At 38.5% G+C, this 18,074-nt stretch overlaps 2 protein-coding genes and 1 pseudogene across 2 annotated transcripts in view; all 3 read right to left on the bottom strand.

The window, feature by feature from the left end:
* LOC114733037 (catalase isozyme 1) overlaps positions 1-16,173 on the bottom strand; it is a 31,447-nt gene extending 15,274 nt beyond the window's left edge. The window contains exons 1-2 of the mRNA XM_028920447.1: positions 16,167-16,173; positions 8,177-8,181 (exon numbers count right to left, since the gene is read on the bottom strand). The gene's annotated coding sequence lies outside the window, so the exon portion shown is untranslated. The remainder of the gene's footprint in view (positions 1-8,176; positions 8,182-16,166) is intronic.
* LOC114733021 (cysteine-rich receptor-like protein kinase 19) lies at positions 9,272-10,874 on the bottom strand (annotated as a pseudogene).
* On the bottom strand, positions 11,236-17,261 carry LOC114733022 (uncharacterized). Its single transcript, XM_028920433.1, has 5 exons — positions 16,853-17,261; positions 12,981-16,525; positions 12,137-12,769; positions 11,449-11,687; positions 11,236-11,278 (listed from the first exon to the last, which is right to left on the bottom strand). Exons 1-5 carry the CDS (start codon positions 17,259-17,261, stop codon positions 11,236-11,238), a joined length of 4,869 nt encoding a protein of 1,622 aa, XP_028776266.1.
* Between the last annotated feature and the right edge of the window lie 813 nt (positions 17,262-18,074).

Below are 18,074 nucleotides of genomic sequence, written 5' to 3' on the forward strand. Positions count from 1 at the left end.
GCAGATCACAAGTTCATTATACAGAATTACAAGTTCAGTAAATCATATCACAACTCACGTATGGCAAATGACAAGTTCATTATACCGAATGACAAGTTCAGTAAACCATATCACAACTCACGTATCGCAGATGACAAGTTCATTATACCGAATGACAAGTTCAATATACAAAATCACAAGTCAGTCTACCTATTGATAAGTTCAATATGGCCAATCACAGCATAAGTATTGCGAATAACAACTTAAGTTTGCCAAATTACAACTTAACAATGACAAAGCTCTATGTCACTATAGCAAATCAGAACTTCAGTATAGGAAATGACAACAATACTATGGCAGATAACAAGTTCAGGTTACGAAATAAAAACTTTAGTTTACCAATTATACCACATACCGGGTCCAAAAACTCTACAATTATCCTCTCTTCTTTCCCTGTCACAGCTTCACTGCCTTTTCCTCCATACATAATTCCCCTAACACTCTTCCTCTCCTTGCTGGCCAATTCTTTTATTTTCTCATCAGTCCAGTATTCAATTGCAGTAGTGGACTCTCGGCCAACAGGCGTGTTTAGGTTAAAATTCTCACCAAAAAAAAGCTGCAAGCCAGCCACATATATACAACATTAACGTTATGCACATCGGTAATCAAATGCAAACACAATGACAAATAAAATAGTCATACCAGAAGTAAGTATATGCAGCCACCAACAGTGCTACTCCCCTGCCCTTCATTGCCCCGCCTGTACCCTTTGACATAGTCTCCCATTTCTTTCCAGAGGTCCTTTATAATATAGGTAGCCCAATCATACTTTCCAAAGTCATCCATTGTGCAGCGCATGACTCTAACCAACTTCTCACTCACTTCTGAGCTTGAATTCGGACATAGAAAAGTACCCAGGGTGTATAGCACAAATAAAAACTCGAATCTGTGATCCTCCTCCCCTGAAACAATGTCGTTTAGTATTTTGCTGAATGACACTTTCCGATATTCATTTCTCAACTCCTGATACGTAGCATCACTCTCATCAACTTTAGTTTTCACCTCCTCCCCACCGTGACGGATTCCTAGCAGTTGCTCAACATCTTCTGCTCCTATTTCCTCTGATTTGCCCCTGATTGTAAATTGATGCGTTGGCGGGTCATATGATCTCAGCATGGTCACAATGAGATCACGGGGTAGTCTCTTTAATCCAACCTTCAACAGCCTCCCGAAGCCCATCCTCTCAACCCTCTCCCTTAAGTCTTCATTATTGTTCACAAAGTGCAGTAATTTTCTTAATCCCTTCAGGGACACCCGGGTTAGAAATGATGGGACATGTTTCTTTTTCTCCTCTTCTCCCTTTTGTGCCCTTCTTTTCTTCACCTCCTCGGTGTACCTCATCTTCTCTTCAGCGGCCAGAGCTTTCCATGCATTTGACGCAGCATCTCTTTTTTGTTTGGCTGTCATGTCAGGGTCAGCTATTGTGGCCATAAACTCACTTCTGAATAACACCCAACCGTTGTGTGCCTTTTTTGATCCAGAGGCTCCTTCTGATGCCATCTTCCTCTTCCTGCAAAATATTCAACATACAATCCTTCACAACCACATTTACTAACTAACTATCACCTCTGTTAACAACCTATTCTGTAACCAACAGCCTTCTTACATCACCACCATTTACTTCTTATTTCGAAACATGAACTTGTAATTTCATATAAGCAAGTTGTTAATTTCTCAAAGTAAACTTGTTAGTCTCAACTACTTCTCATGCTTGTTATTTCTCATCATTAACTTGTCATTTATAATTATCAACTAGTTATTTTACATTATAAAGTTCTCCATTTGTCATAATCGCCTTTCTTATTCCCAACTTCTTATTGTCATTTTTAAACTTGTCATTTCCTATTGTTAACTTGTTAGGAACCCATGGCAACCTTCTTATTCCCAACTGCTCAATAACTTGTTATTCATTATATTCAACTTGTTATTTTCTATTACCAACTTGTCAATTACACATTCTTATTTTGCATTATCAACTTGTCAATCCCCCTACTTCAATTTTGTCATTTTAAACGACACTATCACTTCAACATCTCTTCAGATCAATTAATAGTTAACCAATTCAATTTGCCCTTTACCCATTCAAGTGTCGTCATTTCCCAAACTAATCTTGTCATCCTCCTAACTGATCTTCTAATTCCCTTCCCACCCAAACCCATTCGCCCATCTTCTTCCACAGATAACCATTTTTCGCCAATCAGTCACAGCATATTCAACAGAAAAAACATATATATACGTTCCTGCCCTAAACGCATTCCCTTCCCTCTCGTTAATGTATCACACAGGCAGCAACGAACACAAACAAACTAAAGCTTGAAACTTACCACCAGATTTTGTCGCCAAATGCCGCTGTTAACTTTGATAGCCACACACGACTGTCACGATGCCTCTACCTCCTCCCTTGCCTTTGATGATGTCGATAGATCACTATTCCAGCACGACTCCGTTCTCCTCTCCCACAGCAAATACACTCTTCTCTCACACAATACTCCTATCGCCGCAAAATGGAAACAAACTCTTGCGCACAAATAAACAGAGCACACCGCAAAGAATGGCCGACGGGATATACAAAGGAAGTTACCGCGCGTTTTGGGGGGGAGGAGAGCGCGGACAGGTTTTTTTCTTTTCAAATGAGTGAGGGGCATTTCAGCCATTTTCCTTACATTTCATAATTGCAAATTGGGACCGGGTCCTCTGCAGCAATTTCTCAAATTGGGGGTCCCTGATTGCCATTTTATATATTGGGGGGTCTTTATTTGCAATTTCCCAAATATCTTTTCATTCTGATCTTCACAAAATAGAGGAGACGAATGGAAGGAGGATAATCGAGTTTTTATTGTCCCTCGGGGGAGGCGTGGAAATTACGAAAAGATTGAACGCCTGGTGAAATCAGCTCTAGATAAGCAATTTTGCACCGTACCAAAAAAAAAGAAAAGAAATAAGTGGCCGATTTTCTACGGCATCAGAAATAGTCATGTTATTTAATAATTAATAAAGGACAACCCCTCGTAAATGCCAACTTACCATCACAACATGCTAGTACTGTTAATTGATGTGCCCTACCCCACACTTTGTGTTTTATTTCCGCATCTTTTTTTTGGTAATTTGTTTTCGAATAATATTGATGATTGATCAATTCCTACAACATAGAAGACAAACCATACTGACTCAGCCGTGAGCCATAACTCGTGAAACAGACAAAGGCATAACAACCAAATTGGCATAAGCTACGCAGTTCTTTGATAGAGAAATCTGGTGGGGAATTGACGGTTGCGGACCACACGGGAATTTTATTCGGCACGATTTGTGGATCCCATCTTTTTTCAAAGTCCGTCCCATTTTTGTGTTTCAAACTATATAGAAAAAATCTAAAAAAAAAAACTTCTTGAATTTTAAAATCTCAGATCACTAATTACTACAAAAATATATGGTCACTTACATTTCAAGCATGGCCATTTCTTATTAAAGCGTAGTAAACAATACTAATTTAAAATTTTGAAATTTAAAAGATATTTTCTTGAGATTTTTTTCAACTGTATGTTACTTCATGGCCTGTAACGTTGATTTTCCTAATTTAAAAAACTCTAAGAAGGTATTCTACTTTCTGGTTTCACATTTACTAATTGTGTAAGATACTACACTACTTCAGTCTACAATATAGTCCAGATTTAGACGCGCATATGGGGAAAATGCCAAAAAGGTAATTGCTTCACTTAAAGATATAAAGTATTATAGTGCTTTCCAAGTCTACCCCGTCTAAAATTAACTACGTTAAGCGGAAGTTGGGTCATTAATTGCATAAAAGGGTAAAATGGGGGGGGGGGGGACTCTTTCCATCAAAAGGAAAAAAAAACTCATTTAATTGTATTTATAAGATACTTTCAACATTTTTCATTGGAAAAAAATCACAACCTGATTAACTATTCTTAAAAAATTATAAATTAGAGATAAAACTATACATTTGTATAATAAATTTAGCAAAATGCTTCTATTAAGGAAAGAAGCTCTTTTTACCCTGTAAATATCACCAGAGGAGCATCATATACTCTGGATTTTAGAGAGTTAAACTTTTATTTTGGACTAAAATAATCTGAGAAAAATAAAACTTATTTTGTGGATCAGAATGATATTTGACATGCTTCCAAATGCTTCATCCTGGCTACTTGATCAACTTTTATTGTTAGATCCATCCCAGAAAAGGAAAGGGGAAAAAACGAAGGGGATTTTTGTCTTGCCCATACTTTGAAGATAAGATGAAGAACTTTCAAAGATCAACAACTAGGGTACGTCTTTTGATCTAATAGGAGTGATTTTGTATTTTAATCTACTGAGAGGATAAGATGAACTTTTCAAATTTTAAGCTAGGTTACGTCTTTTGATCCAATAGGTGATTTTGCGTTTTGATATACTCTGAGAATAAGATGAACTTTCAAATATCAATAATTAATTAGGATACGTCTTCTGATCCAGTACGTAAGGGTATTTGTTTTGATCTACTTTGAAAATAAGATGAACTTTCAAATATCAATTAAATAGAACACATAGATATTCTAATATAAAAGGGGTAATTTTGCATATAGATACATCAAAACGCAACGGGATGAGACATATTCTGACAAATGCAACCCAAGTACTACCAATCCTTAATATAAGAGCTAGTTGACTAACTAAATTAGATTTAAAAAACCAATTAAGTTAGTTATTTAATAAATAGGTATTGTATTTTCTGAAATATTTTTGCTAATCAAGTGTATTAGCTAGAACTATCATTATTAAAACGACTACTTTAAGGAAAAATAGATAAACATGAGAGAAAAAATGGATTAGGATATTATATTTAAGATAAAAATAAAAATCAAATGAACTCTTATAGTAAATACGGAGGTGTGGTACATGGTACTATATATCATGTAGTTACCATAACATTATTCACTCTTCAGCCATCAAAATGGACTCGGGCTAACTGCATGCAAACCGATTAATGTATAACTAACTGATCTTGAGGCCTCAGATATTTTTCTCAGCTTTGACAGAACCAGTGGTCCAGTGGTGGGGAAGCTCCCAGCTCACATGTCACTTACGACAGCCACATATGAAGGTCCTCTTGCCTTCTTTCTCAATCATGTCTTGAGTCTGAATGGTCGTTTTCAAGAAAACACAAAGGCGCACTAATATGCACGTTGGTCTTATATATAGTACCAACTTGAGACTCGAAAGCTAATCACCCACTAGCTACATTGGACAAAAAATATTCTTCTGATTCTCAATATATGACCTCATTATTAAGTTGATTTTAGTTCTAAATATAAAAACTATTTATTATATTTATCAATTTTTCTTAAATTACCCTATAGATACTCTCTTAGTTATAATTAAGTAGAAGAGGGAGGAAGGATATTAAGGAAGATGATTATGGTGTTTTAGGAAAAATATGTTATATTGCTTATAATTAACTAACTTACCTAACTTTCTTAATCTCATCAAATTAGTTAAATAGGTCTTATATTAAGGACCAGAAAAGTAGATTACTTCAAAATTGCTTCAGCTGTGCGTACTTATTAATTAGTCATTATCATCTAATTCTGTGCTTTTTCCCTTGTAATTAGTCTTTTGCCACTTGTTTCAGAATGTGTGCTGTATAAATATTTTGAAAAGAAAGTGAGTCCTAATAATTGCGTATTGTAGGGGAAATACAAACTCTAACCACATGTTAATAGAATAAATTATATAAAAACTAATTCCATGAATGAAAAAGATGATTTAATTTGTCATTTTATGCGATCAAATCAATGCTTGTATTTGTATATATCATTGCATGTATTTCCCACACCCTCATTATCTGACTATTTATGATTTCAGGGCATTCTTCCCCGAGATTTTAACAAAATAATTCAGAAAAAAATTCTCGTTGGGGGTTATTAAAATTCAAGAACGAGGTTCCACTATTAGTTACCAAGCCTCAACACAAAACCTAGCTAATACTAACTTTGATCCTAAATGCAAGATTTTATATCTAGGATCAGAGGAAGTAGTATATGAAAATTTCTTGGAGAAGCCGTGTTGGTGGAAGAAAGCAGTTGCGGTCCAAGTACGAAAGCTTGCCTTATTCGGGAGCTTGGGGGCTCATTTTGTGGGCTTTTGGAAGCAAACTACGGCCCTGCAAGTGTGATCTGTTTGGAATTCATGGCAGCCATTGATATGCGCATTTGCGTTGAGCACACACAATTATCGACACACTCAACTCAATACATTTATTTTTTAGGAATATAATCAGGCGCACAATGCAGTGATATACTCCGATTTTGTGTATCATTAGATGACATATCAATTTATAAATTAGGTAAATTAATTTAAAAAATTTAAGATAATTTATTTAATTTTTTAATCTTATCAATTTAGCCAATTAGGATGTGACGTAATGTATTGATATTTTCTTCTTACAATAAACAGAGCATTGATGTTCAAGGGAAAGTCTTGTACTGCCGGGGAAAAAAAATATCAGTCGTCGCCCCTTCATCACTGGAAGCTGTAGAGCATCATTCTCTATTTTCCGATACAACGGTTTGCTTGGGCTTCAATATTGAAAATACTCCGTGAATTACAGAATTTCTTAAGAGAATTATAGTTAGGCCCCAGAAAATCTATTTAATGGTAGTTAAATTAAAAAAAAAAGAAAATAGTAGCAAATGTCAAATTAAATTAAATACATGTAAGTACGCGAGAATCTCAGTTTGAACTTCGAAGCGAGACATTTAAATTTTGTATATTATTTTCAATGATTTGTATCTAAGACCAATTGATATTTGTTTTGCAACTTCTATTCGTTATTCACAACTTATTTTGTAATAAAAAACTTTTATATTTTGAGACTAAACTATCACGGCCCGGATTTTCAGAAAAATCATGTTGTTTAAATTCTCTTAAATTTATTGCTTGGTCAATTTTAAAAAATCTGTTTGGTACAAAAAAAAAAGGCGGAGGAGAAAAATTTAAATGAGTTAAATTAAAAAAATAAAGAAGTGAGATTAAAAATTTTATTTATTTTTTACTCTTTTATCTTATATCTTTTTTTAAAAATTGTATAACCACATTTTTTCTCATTTTGTAAAATTAAACTCATTAGCATGTTTTTCATCTCCATTTTCTTTCTACCAAACACATAGAACGTCCACTTTACACAGAGGGGGAAGAGTCCTTGGGCCCACATGTCAGTACTGTTGACAAGTCCTGCACTTGGCATTTCGTTTCAATTTTATTTTCGACTTTTTTCATTAATTGCGACGACAGTTGCAATGCAAATCACAGAGTGAAAGAATTTTAAATACAAAAGAGATCCTTCAATGTTGTTCAAAGAATTTAGAAGTCTCCCATCCAAAATTAACTCCCACTTTCAAGTTTGGTACCTAAACTTCACAATTTTCTCAAGAAAAAAATTAGGAATAACTGAAATATCACATTTTTATAATGAAAAATTTAGTCCTTCTATTTTTTTTTTTAATTCGAAAGAACCCAAATCTTTATAATTCTGCCACTTAATAAACTACAAAAATCGAGAGCTGTTTTGAGTCAAAGTCCATAGACTTGATCAATAATTAAGAGAGAGTTTATTTAGAGATTAAAAGTTACATTTTCCCTTAAAATTAAGGTTAGGAAGGTATTTTAGTTTTTCAGTCTCACATTTATATTTTCCATTTATCCCTCTTAACAACATTAATTGTTGCATCAATCCAAATTTGAAAAAAAAAAAAAAAAAGGATCTTGTCTTGCGTTGGGGCCCTGACGTCCCTTGACGATAAGATGAAGAACTTTCAAAGATCAATTCACAAACGCAATCGAAGTGCTAACATCATACAGCTATTATAACATTCCCTTTTCAGCCATCAAAATGGACTCTGCCAACTGCAAAACTAATTAACTTATAACTAACTGCTCCGAGACTCGGATATTTTCTTAGCTTTGACAGGAATAGGGGCCCAGTGGTGGGGAAGTTCCCAGCTCGATCACAAGTCATTTACGACACCCATATATTTAATGTCCTTTTGCCTACTTTCTCAATTATGGGTATGAATGGCTATATATCATCGTTTTCCAGAAAGAAAACAAGGCCAGTCTCTAAGAAACCAACCCGAAAGGCCCCACTAGCTTACATCGCAGGGCTTTGCATCTGGATTTTCTTAATCAATTTGGTGCACTTAATCACTTCATTATATGATCCAAATCCCTTTTTTATTTGAGTCCAATTATGAAAAGCTTTTCTTCATTGCTTCCAAGCCTGCATAAAAATATGCTTGAATCATCAGTTGTCATCCCTTTATTAACTAACGATATTGGTAAATGATCTTTTCCCGTATCTGAAGGCTGGGATATAATAATGATTGCATAAGAAACACTCATATGAAAGAAATACTTTTTGTTACCACTTACACAGCTCAAGAGGCCATAATGTGAACTTTCGGAATTCGAACATTGCATTTGTATTTTAAATTATAACCACGACTGAAAAATATTAATAATATCAATAAAATTTTATCCAATCATAACAAGAACATCTAGCTAGAGTTCTGGACATTTAGGTCTTGATTCCATCGTAGGCAAGGAGGAATTGGGATCAAGCCGTCTAGCTGAAGTTAAATACTACCTCCGGTTCTAATTATAAGATCTTATTTGTAGACCGGAAGTAGTATGATTCTCTGGAGATCACTTCATTCCAATCTAAAAAGCATACTCCAACAAGGAATTGTTGTTCAATTCCATCCTCTAATAGTCAAGATTCCCATGTACCAAATGGAGCCTCAAGACTTTGTTATTGGGTCGAATAGAATAAAAACCGAATAAAAAATGATTAGAATAACATTATAAAAACCAGTGTCATGCATGGAAAATATCACTTGTCCCTTTAAATATACGTACACTACAAATTGCATAGCTCAAGTTTTGTGCAGTTAAATAAGAATGCTTGTCTCCTTGTAGGGTGTTCAAGAAATAGAAGAAATGGAAGTATCGCGTTAACAAGGAAAGAATTCACTCATAGACGCTTCGATAATGGTCGAGCCTGATTCCTCACTTCCACTGGTACTAGGCCCCATTCCACCGTGTAAAAAGAAGGCAGGTTCCTGTGGCAATGGCAGTTGAATGGAATCATTGCTAAGATATGAAACAACCGCAGCCATTGTAGGTCTGGATCTTCTTGAACACATAACAAACCAATCTGGATGCACTTGATCACTTCATTCTATGATCCAAATTCTTTTATATTCGAATCTAATATCTCCAGCAACTTTTCCTCCTTCCATTGCTTCCAAGCCTATGACAATCAAGTAAAACCAATTATCACCTTTTAGAATATAGTTAAAATAATCTTTTCTCCAACTTGTTGGTTGAGATAATTGTATAAGAAATATTAATATAAGAGAAACGTATTATCATAACTTACATAGCTCAATAGGCCCTCATAATATTGGGTTTGGTTATGACGATTCATATTCTTCTTTCCACTAATAATTTCTAAGATTATAACTCCAAAGCTAAAAACATCTGATTTTTTAGAATATTGCCTGTACATTACATATTCTAGTGACATGTAACCACTGAAAAAAAAAAGAATATTAATTATAGAAAGTGCTTCTTCAATAAATGATAATAACATTAACTCGGACATTCAATGACTACTTGAGATGAGTAAAGTTTTCAAACTCAACTTGGGTACACTTCGTTTTTATTCTTTTATTCTTTTTTTTTTGCCTGATCGTTTTTATTCAACCATATCAAGATAGATGTAGAGCTTAAAGGGAAAGATTTAGAACTTACTATGTGCCAATTATTCTATTTGTACTTCCCTCGTTTGTGTTCATAGCAACCATCTTAGCTAAACCAAAATCTGAAATTTTTTGATCCATTTCATCATCTAATAAAATATTGTTTGGTTTAAGATCATGATGTATAATTTTAAGACAGGAATATTATGAAGATATAATATTCCTCAAGCAATTCCTCCAATAATCTTACAATGCTCCCCCCAATTCAATACTCTTCTTTTCTGGGAACCTACACATAAATTTGTTATCAGATACTTGACATGGCAGATAAAGATAATTTAAATTTAAGCAATTGATGACATGACACATGTGAATCATAAATTTTAATTAAGAGTTAAAATGGGTTTAGAAGAGACAAACCAAATAGAAAATGATCAAGGCTTTTGTTGGGAACAAATTCATAAATAAGAATTTTCTCTCGATCTTCTATGCAAAATCCTAACAAGGCCATCAAATTTCTGTGTTGGAGTCTAGCAATTAATAGAACTTCGTTCTTAATTCCTCTGCACCTTGGCCAGAACCTTTTAAAAGTCTCTTTATAGCTACTTCTTGGCCACTTGTCAGAATACCCTGAAATTGTAGTTGATTAGATTAAAAAGTAAAAAATAAGAGCCCACAAACTAAAACATTAACATTGACAGCATTTAATTTCTCACCTTGTAAACTCGTCCAAATCCACGTTGGCCTAAATAGTTGTCGCGTAGAACTTATTTGTTGGAGCGTCAATAGCAGCCAAACTAAATTGTAAAGGCTCTAAAGTGTTGCTCTCATTTCCAACTAGACAATTTAAAGAAAAGGGAAAAAAAATTACAGTAAAAGCATTGCCATCTAGCTATCAGCAAACTGTAGGAATAAAGAGAGAGAGTGAAAATTTCTTACAATATTTTGTCTGAGAATAATCATGCGTCTCTTCTTTATTAGACTCTTTAAGAGATGGTAGGCGAGCAAAAGAAGGATGCCCCAACCAACAACAGAAACCACAACCATCCCAATGGTCTTTGCTGTTACTGTGTTAGACATCAGTCATCACTCATCAGATACTTCCTTCCAGGCAAGTCAATTTTGGGGCAAGATGCAAAGAATTCGTGTGAGTCGATCGATTTCTGGTACTTATATTAAATTTCAAAATGATAACAAACAATTAATATATTTTAATCCATCAAGATTGATTTTAAATCACATCTCTAACAATCTTTTAATTATAATTAAAGGGAATCATGGACTGTTATCCGGCCAGCCATAACTGTCACAGAGATATTAAATTCTCTCTGTTTTGACAAAAGAAGAAGTTATTTTGACGCCAACCTCAGCGCAGCTTTTCTCATTACGGTACGTATGTATAGAAAAAAAAACGTCAGAAAAGCAAATACTAAGTTTAACCTTACCGGAAGAATTTGGCGGAGGAAGAGGTGGAGCCGGAGGTCCTGGCAGATTAAAGAAGGGATATGATTCATAACGAAGATTGCAACTAGGAGTTATAACTCTTCCTCCTCTCTTTCCCTCACAACAAAAATGAATATTCGAGATAACATCTTTCAGACAGTCTTGGCATTGTTGGGGTGACAGGTCTGGCGTGCACTGAAGCAGAACATACAGAGGTCCAAAATTAGTTATATGAATTTCTGTTGCATTGAATTTCTTAGCACCAAAAGGAGCCTCGGCTAACTCCTGTACCGTCAAGTTAAGCGTAAACGGCAATATCACTGAGAAGCTTTCCTCCCGAGACATATTGCCGACGTTCCACATGAATAATTGAGGATATGTCTCGACGGTGGAGAAGAAGGAGCGGTTGGAATAGCGAAGCATGCACTCGTCGTACCAGATTATGGCTTCCTTCGAAAATGGGCATCCCGAGGTTAATGTTATGATCGCAAAGAAATATTCGAATAGCAGAAGATAGAACTTCTATTAATGTTTCAGCTCAACATACACCTCAGCAATAATCATCATATCGGTATTCATCAGAAAGAAATAATGCAAGAAATATAAGAGAAGGAGAACAAGTGCAGAACGGAAATGTAAAAGAGAGAAAGAGAGAAAGAGCCAGGGAGAGAAGAGACGAAGAGATTCCAAAATACCAATCACACCCACTCATAACCGTATTTGTCTTATTATATAGAATCCTCCAATTCCCTCAGCTTCCAGGTCTTACGTCGTGCTCTCTGACTCTTCCTTCTGGATCCTTGTATGCTCAATGGGCCATGGGCCCCAGATGGATCCCGCATTCGTGTTGGGTCATCTGGACCCTTGTGCATGACATCACTCCCCCCATTAAGAGAGACCTTGCCCTCAAGGTCCAGAGAAGGATAAAGAGACTCCAAAGCAGCGGCATCCTCCCATGATTCCTCATCTGGACCGTCCCATTGCACTAAAAATTGTTTGACCCATTTGTCCCGTTGCTGAACCACACGAGAATCCAAAACAGCCACAGGTCGCAATAGAGGTCCTTCAGGAACCGACAATAATGGTAATGGCACAAACGGAGGTGGGACCACCTCGCCATAGAATTTCTTCAGAGTAGAAACATGGAAAACGGGATGGATCCGGGTATGAGTTGGTAGCTCCAACTTGTAAGCAACACGGCCAATGCGCTCCAAGACTTTAAATGGACCGAAATAACGGAGTGCAAGCTTGTGGAATTTACGCAATTCAACGGAATGTTGTCTATAAGGTCGGAGTTTGACCCAGACCATATCACCCACTTGATATTCCACATCCGAGCGATTGCGATCAGCATAGTACTTCATGCGACACTGTGCTCGCAATAAATTCTGTTTCAGAGTATCTAGTACTTCATCTCGCCGAATCAACTGTTGATGAATGTCCAGCGGTGTATCTTCAAGAGAGGAGTGACGAAGCACCGGAGGCGGATCCCGACCATAGACTACCTTGAAGGGAACCATACCAATCGATGTCTGAAAAGAGGAATTATACCAAAACTCAGCCCATGGCAGATAACGCAACCATTGACGAGGGGTGTTCAGAAACAAAGCAACGTAGATATAATTCCAGACTCTTATTCAAAGCCTCTGTTTGCCCGTCAGACTGGGGATGGTAAGCAGTCGAAAAATGAAGCTGTGAACCTTGAAGTTTCATTAGGTGGTGCCAAAAGGTACTTGTAAAGACCTTATCTCGGTCAGTGACAATGGATTTAGGAATCCCATGTAGCTTTACGATGTGTTGGACAAAAACTTCAGCTACTGACGTGCTAGAAAAAGTCGCTGGCAAAGGAAGAAAGTGGCCGTACTTCGATAAGCGGTCCACGACTACTAGAATAACAGAGTTCCCTTTAACTATTGGCAAGCCAGTGATAAAATCCATCGAAATATCCTCCCATATTCGTTCTGGAACAGGAAGGGGTTGTAGTAAGCCCGCTGGATGAAGTTGGGAGCTTTTGGCTTGTTGACAGATCCGACATTGTTGCACGTATATGCGAATATCTTGCCGCATTTTAGGCCAGAAAAATAGACGAGCTACTTTGTGCAAAGTACGAAGGAAGCCGGCGTGTCCCCCAATAACAGAGGCATGAAATTCATCTAAAATAGCTTTAATCAGATCTGGCTGGTCATGGGGAATAACCAAGTGATTACGCCAATACAGATCAGATTGTTTCAATTGGTATCCCCCATCCACTGCAACTCCATTTTTTATCTTGTCTTTCAGCTGCTGAATCAAAGCCGAGGACCTTACTACCTCATACACACGGTCCATAAAAGAGGATCCCAAAGAAGTAATGGCCATACAGGACACTCGTGATAGAGCGTCGGCTGCTTGATTGTGGCGACCTGGCTTATATTCAATATCAAATCGATATCCTAAGAGTTTTGGCAGAAACGCTTCTTGTTCTGGTGTTTGAATGACTTGGTCCCCCAAATGCTTGAGACTGGCGTGATCTGTTCGAATGATGAAGTAATGACCGAAGAGATAGTGGCGGAATTTCGAAATCGCTTCTGTAATGGCCATAAGTTCACGAACGTAAACTGACTGCGCTTGCATTCGAGGGGATAGCTTTTTAGAGAAGAAGGCAATAGGATGACCGTCCTGGCTAAGCACAGCGCCCAAACCAATACCCGACGCGTCAGTCTCCAAGATGAAGGGCTTCGTAAAGTCTGGAAGAATAAGCACTGGGGCCTGGATAATGGCTTCTTTCAGCGTTTCAAAAGCACATTGAGCCTCGTTGGTCCAGTCAAAAGCATCCTTACCCAACAATTTTGTTAATGGGCTAGCTATTTGGGCATACTTCTTTATAAAACGACGGTAATATCCACTTAGACCCAGGAAGCCTTTGAGTTGCGTAGCGTTGGTTGGTTGCGGCCAGTCTTGTATGGCTTTTACTTTGGACTCATCCATTTCAACGCCTCTTTCAGATATTACGTGACCCAAGTATTCGATCCGACGTCGCCCGAATGCACACTTGCACATTTTTGCAAATAACCGGTGTCGAGCCAGTGTGTCCAAGACTAATTCAACATGATTCAAATGTAGCTCCCACGTGTCGCTGTATATCAAAATATCATCAAAAAATATTAGGACAAACCGCCGTAGATAGGGCCGAAAAATTGAATTCATTAAGGACTGGAATGTGGCCGGCGCATTTGTAAGGCCGAAGGGCATGACCATCCATTCGTACAACCCCTGGTGGGTACGGAACGCCGTTTTCTCTCGGTCTGATTCACGCATGAGGATCTGATGGTATCCAGAACGTAGGTCCAATTTTGAGTAGAAGACAGATCCATGGAGTTCGTCGATCAATTCATCCACGGTAGGCATAGGGAATGCGTCTTTCACCGTTACTGCGTTCAATGCTCTGTAATCAATACAGAAACGCCAGGTTCCGTCTTTCTTTTTTACCAAGATAACAGGCGCTGAGAATGGACTACTACTGGGCCGTATTAAACCTTCATTCAAGAGATCCTCTACTATTTGCTCGATCTCTGTTTTCTGACTCACCGGGTATCTGTAGGGCCTTACTTTGACTGGTTGTGTTCCTGGTAATAATTCAATGCGATGTTCATGGTCTCGAGAGGGAGGCAGCCCCCTGGGTTTTTGGAAGACTGAGCTGTAAGATTTTAGCACGAGTGCCAGGTCTGAAGGGAGGTCTTCAGGGATTTCTATGAACTGCGGGTCTACTGCTTCCACCATAAAACATTCTGCCATAGAATCCGTCTGCTGGATTCGAACTAAATGATGAAAAGTTGCCTGAGCCATCGGTTTGCCTCGAAACCCCCTTAAAGTGATCCATTGCCCATTGGTCAGAAATTTTACAGTAGATGTACTATAATCGGCTACGTGGGGCCCCAGTGTCTCAAGCCAATCCGCTCCTATAACCATATCCACGCCAGCCACGGGTAGCACCAACATGGTCATCTTGAGAGTGTAGTCACAAATCTTGACAGGCACGTCAACAACCACTTGGTTCGTTCTCTTTATTGGTCCGATTCCCCCTAGCACTCGGACCTCTGTAGTCTGTTCTACCGGTAGTTGCAAGTGCTGCACGATTCTCGGATGTAGGAAGTTGTCCGAGCTCCCACCATCCAACAAGATTTGCACATTTGTGCCATATATTGATCCATTGAACCGGATAGTTGCTGGCCCTTGCGTTCCTCTCAATGCATGGAGAGATAAATGATGGAAGGTGCTCTCAACAGGGACCTCGTCGTGCTCTTCAGTCACGTCTTCCGAATCTTCTTCACTGTGGAGCATCATTAATTGTTTATTGGCACATTTATGTGTTGGGGAGAATTTCTCATCGCATGTGTAGCACAACCCCTTCTCCCGCCGGATTTGCATTTCTGCCGGAGTGATTTTCTTGATCGGTGGGCGGTTAGGCGTGGGTAATAATGGCGGTAGATTCGTTTTTCCTCCACCGCTCAGATTTGTCAAGGATCCTGTCGATGTATTAGAATGAGTCCCCATTCCCTTACTCAGGTATCCGCCACCTCCATAGTATGCGTTGCTTCGTGTTTTAGTAACCACACTCTGTTCTGATGCTTCTGCAAATAAGCGAGCGATCGACATTGCCTTGAGCACTGTGAGTGGTCTCTGTACCAATACTTCTTTCTTCAACTCAGGTTTCAGTCCCCCGAGATAGCAATCTAAGAGAGCAGACTCTGGTATCTCCTCTGTTCGGTTAGCCAATGCGATGAATTTCTCATTGTACTCGTCAAGAGGGCCCCGCTGCACAAGTTTGAACAGCTGTGACCTTGCACAATTGAACTCTGACGGTCCGTATTGGGCTTCGACCGCCTTTACCAGGGTGTACCAAGTGGGGACCCTGCCCGTCCTTTCTAACATCTGGAACCAGGGTAACACCTCCCCTTCCATATGGACAGAGGCAATCACTAGCTTCTGAGCATCAGTCATTTCATAGTACTTGAAATATTGTTCAGCCTTGAAGATCCAGTTTAATGCATCGGACCCGTCAAATCTTGGAAAGTCCACTTTAATTTGCTTCCCCACAGTATGAACGTAAGGCACCGTTTGAGTATTAGTCTTCGTAGGATCGCCCGTCTCTTCCTTCGTATTAGTGTCCCACCTCTGGCTCATTATATCCATTCGGGTCATCAACGCTTCCATCATGCCTTCTAGCTTATTAAATCTATCGCGAGCTTCATCGATAAACTCATTGGTTCTCTTCTGTTCAGCTTGCAATTCCTTCATTCGTGTATTATCTGCCATTTCGGAGTCTCTCAATGAAAGCACCAACTGTTATGATCGCAAAGAAATATTCGAATAGCAGAAGATAGAACTTCTATTAATGTTTCAGCTCAACATACACCTCAGCAATAATCATCATATCGGTATTCATCAGAAAGAAATAATGCAAGAAATATAAGAGAAGGAGAACAAGTGCAGAACGGAAATGTAAAAGAGAGAAAGAGAGAAAGAGCCAGGGAGAGAAGAGACGAAGAGATTCCAAAATACCAATCACACCCACTCATAACCGTATTTGTCTTATTATATAGAATCCTCCAATTCCCTCAGCTTCCAGGTCTTACGTCGTGCTCTCTGACTCTTCCTTCTGGATCCTTGTATGCTCAATGGGCCATGGGCCCCAGATGGATCCCGCATTCGTGTTGGGTCATCTGGACCCTTGTGCATGACAGTTAATCGTTGGGTTGCGTTAACGACGCATTGGTGGCACAGCTGAAGGTTGACATCGCCCCGGCACATGAAGAGGCCGTAGACAGTGTCGCCGCCACTGGCAACGGTGAAGTTGAAGAACTCAATGTTGGCGGAAGCTAAGGAAGAGAGGAGGGTGGTGCGGTCCGACTGGAAGGCATTATTTGCACTGAAGGTTTGGTTGGAACTGCAGTAGTGGTAAAGAGGATTTCCATCCTGTGCTTCAGTTGCAGGAGAAAAGATTGGGCTAATGAACAGAAGAAACAAAATTTTGGTGGAAGCCATAATCACGGACGCCGCGGTAATTAGGGTGAAGATTGCGTTGGTCGTGTGTGATCGATTTTTATTGTGTATTTCTACGGCAGGTTCAGTTTCAGTTCGGATGGATGATGGAGAAGCTCGACGGTTTTGTATTAGAAGTATTGCAATGGCCGTGAAGGTGTTCACTGATGATGGTGATGGAAGGCTAGCGCGGGCCAATGAAATCGAGGCGACCAAATTGTTTGAAAATGAATGGAAGCATCCAAAATGAAGAAAAGTTGTGTGTTAGTTGTGGAAATTTTTGCCTAAGGCCGCCCCATAAGAGGGTCGTGACCCACGGCAAATCATGAAATTTGAAACGAGAATTGTGCTGTAAACATGAAGATCAAATGAAATTCAGTGCGAACAAGTGCGCTAGACAATGAATCCATAATCCGACGACTACTGAAAATGAAGAACTATATACTTCCAAACCTTTTGACTTAATTTCAGCCTGATCCACTGCTTAGCGAATAATTTGCAAATACAAACTACGTGAATATGCAAAAATGGACCTCTTTCTTTTCTCTTCAATGACTGCTCCTTCATCTTGAATAAGATCTCATTCTCCAACTCTACTATGACCCTTATATATGCACTTTAGTGAGTGACACACATAATGGGCTTCAAATAGGCATGTCTTCATGTAGAAAAGAAGCTCACACGCCCAAGACATTATTCAGCTTCTCTAGTCAATAACATTTGAACAGAGCAGAAAACTGAGATTATGTTTATGAAAGGAAAGTAAAAGACGTCCAAATGGTCCCGAGTGCGTACGTATCAAGCCAATATGTCATG

Source organism: Neltuma alba, unplaced genomic scaffold (genome assembly GCF_004799145.2).
Source record: "Neltuma alba isolate B1F8T4 unplaced genomic scaffold, ASM479914v2 tig00012963_pilon, whole genome shotgun sequence".
NCBI lineage: Eukaryota > Viridiplantae > Streptophyta > Magnoliopsida > Fabales > Fabaceae > Neltuma > Neltuma alba.

Bases quoted from the DNA above. Each gene is read 5' to 3' on its own strand.
- LOC114733022 (XM_028920433.1), bottom strand. From the start codon at position 17,261: ATGGCTTCCACCAAAATTTTGTTTCTTCTGTTCATTAGCCCAATCTTT. The intron at 12,770-12,980 runs GTCTTTACAAGT...TCCTCTTTTCAG, and splicing joins TTGTCACTGACCGAGATAAG to ACATCGATTGGTATGGTTCC. The intron at 11,688-12,136 runs GTCTCTCTTAAT...CCATTTTCGAAG, and splicing joins CTCTGGACCTTGAGGGCAAG to GAAGCCATAATCTGGTACGA.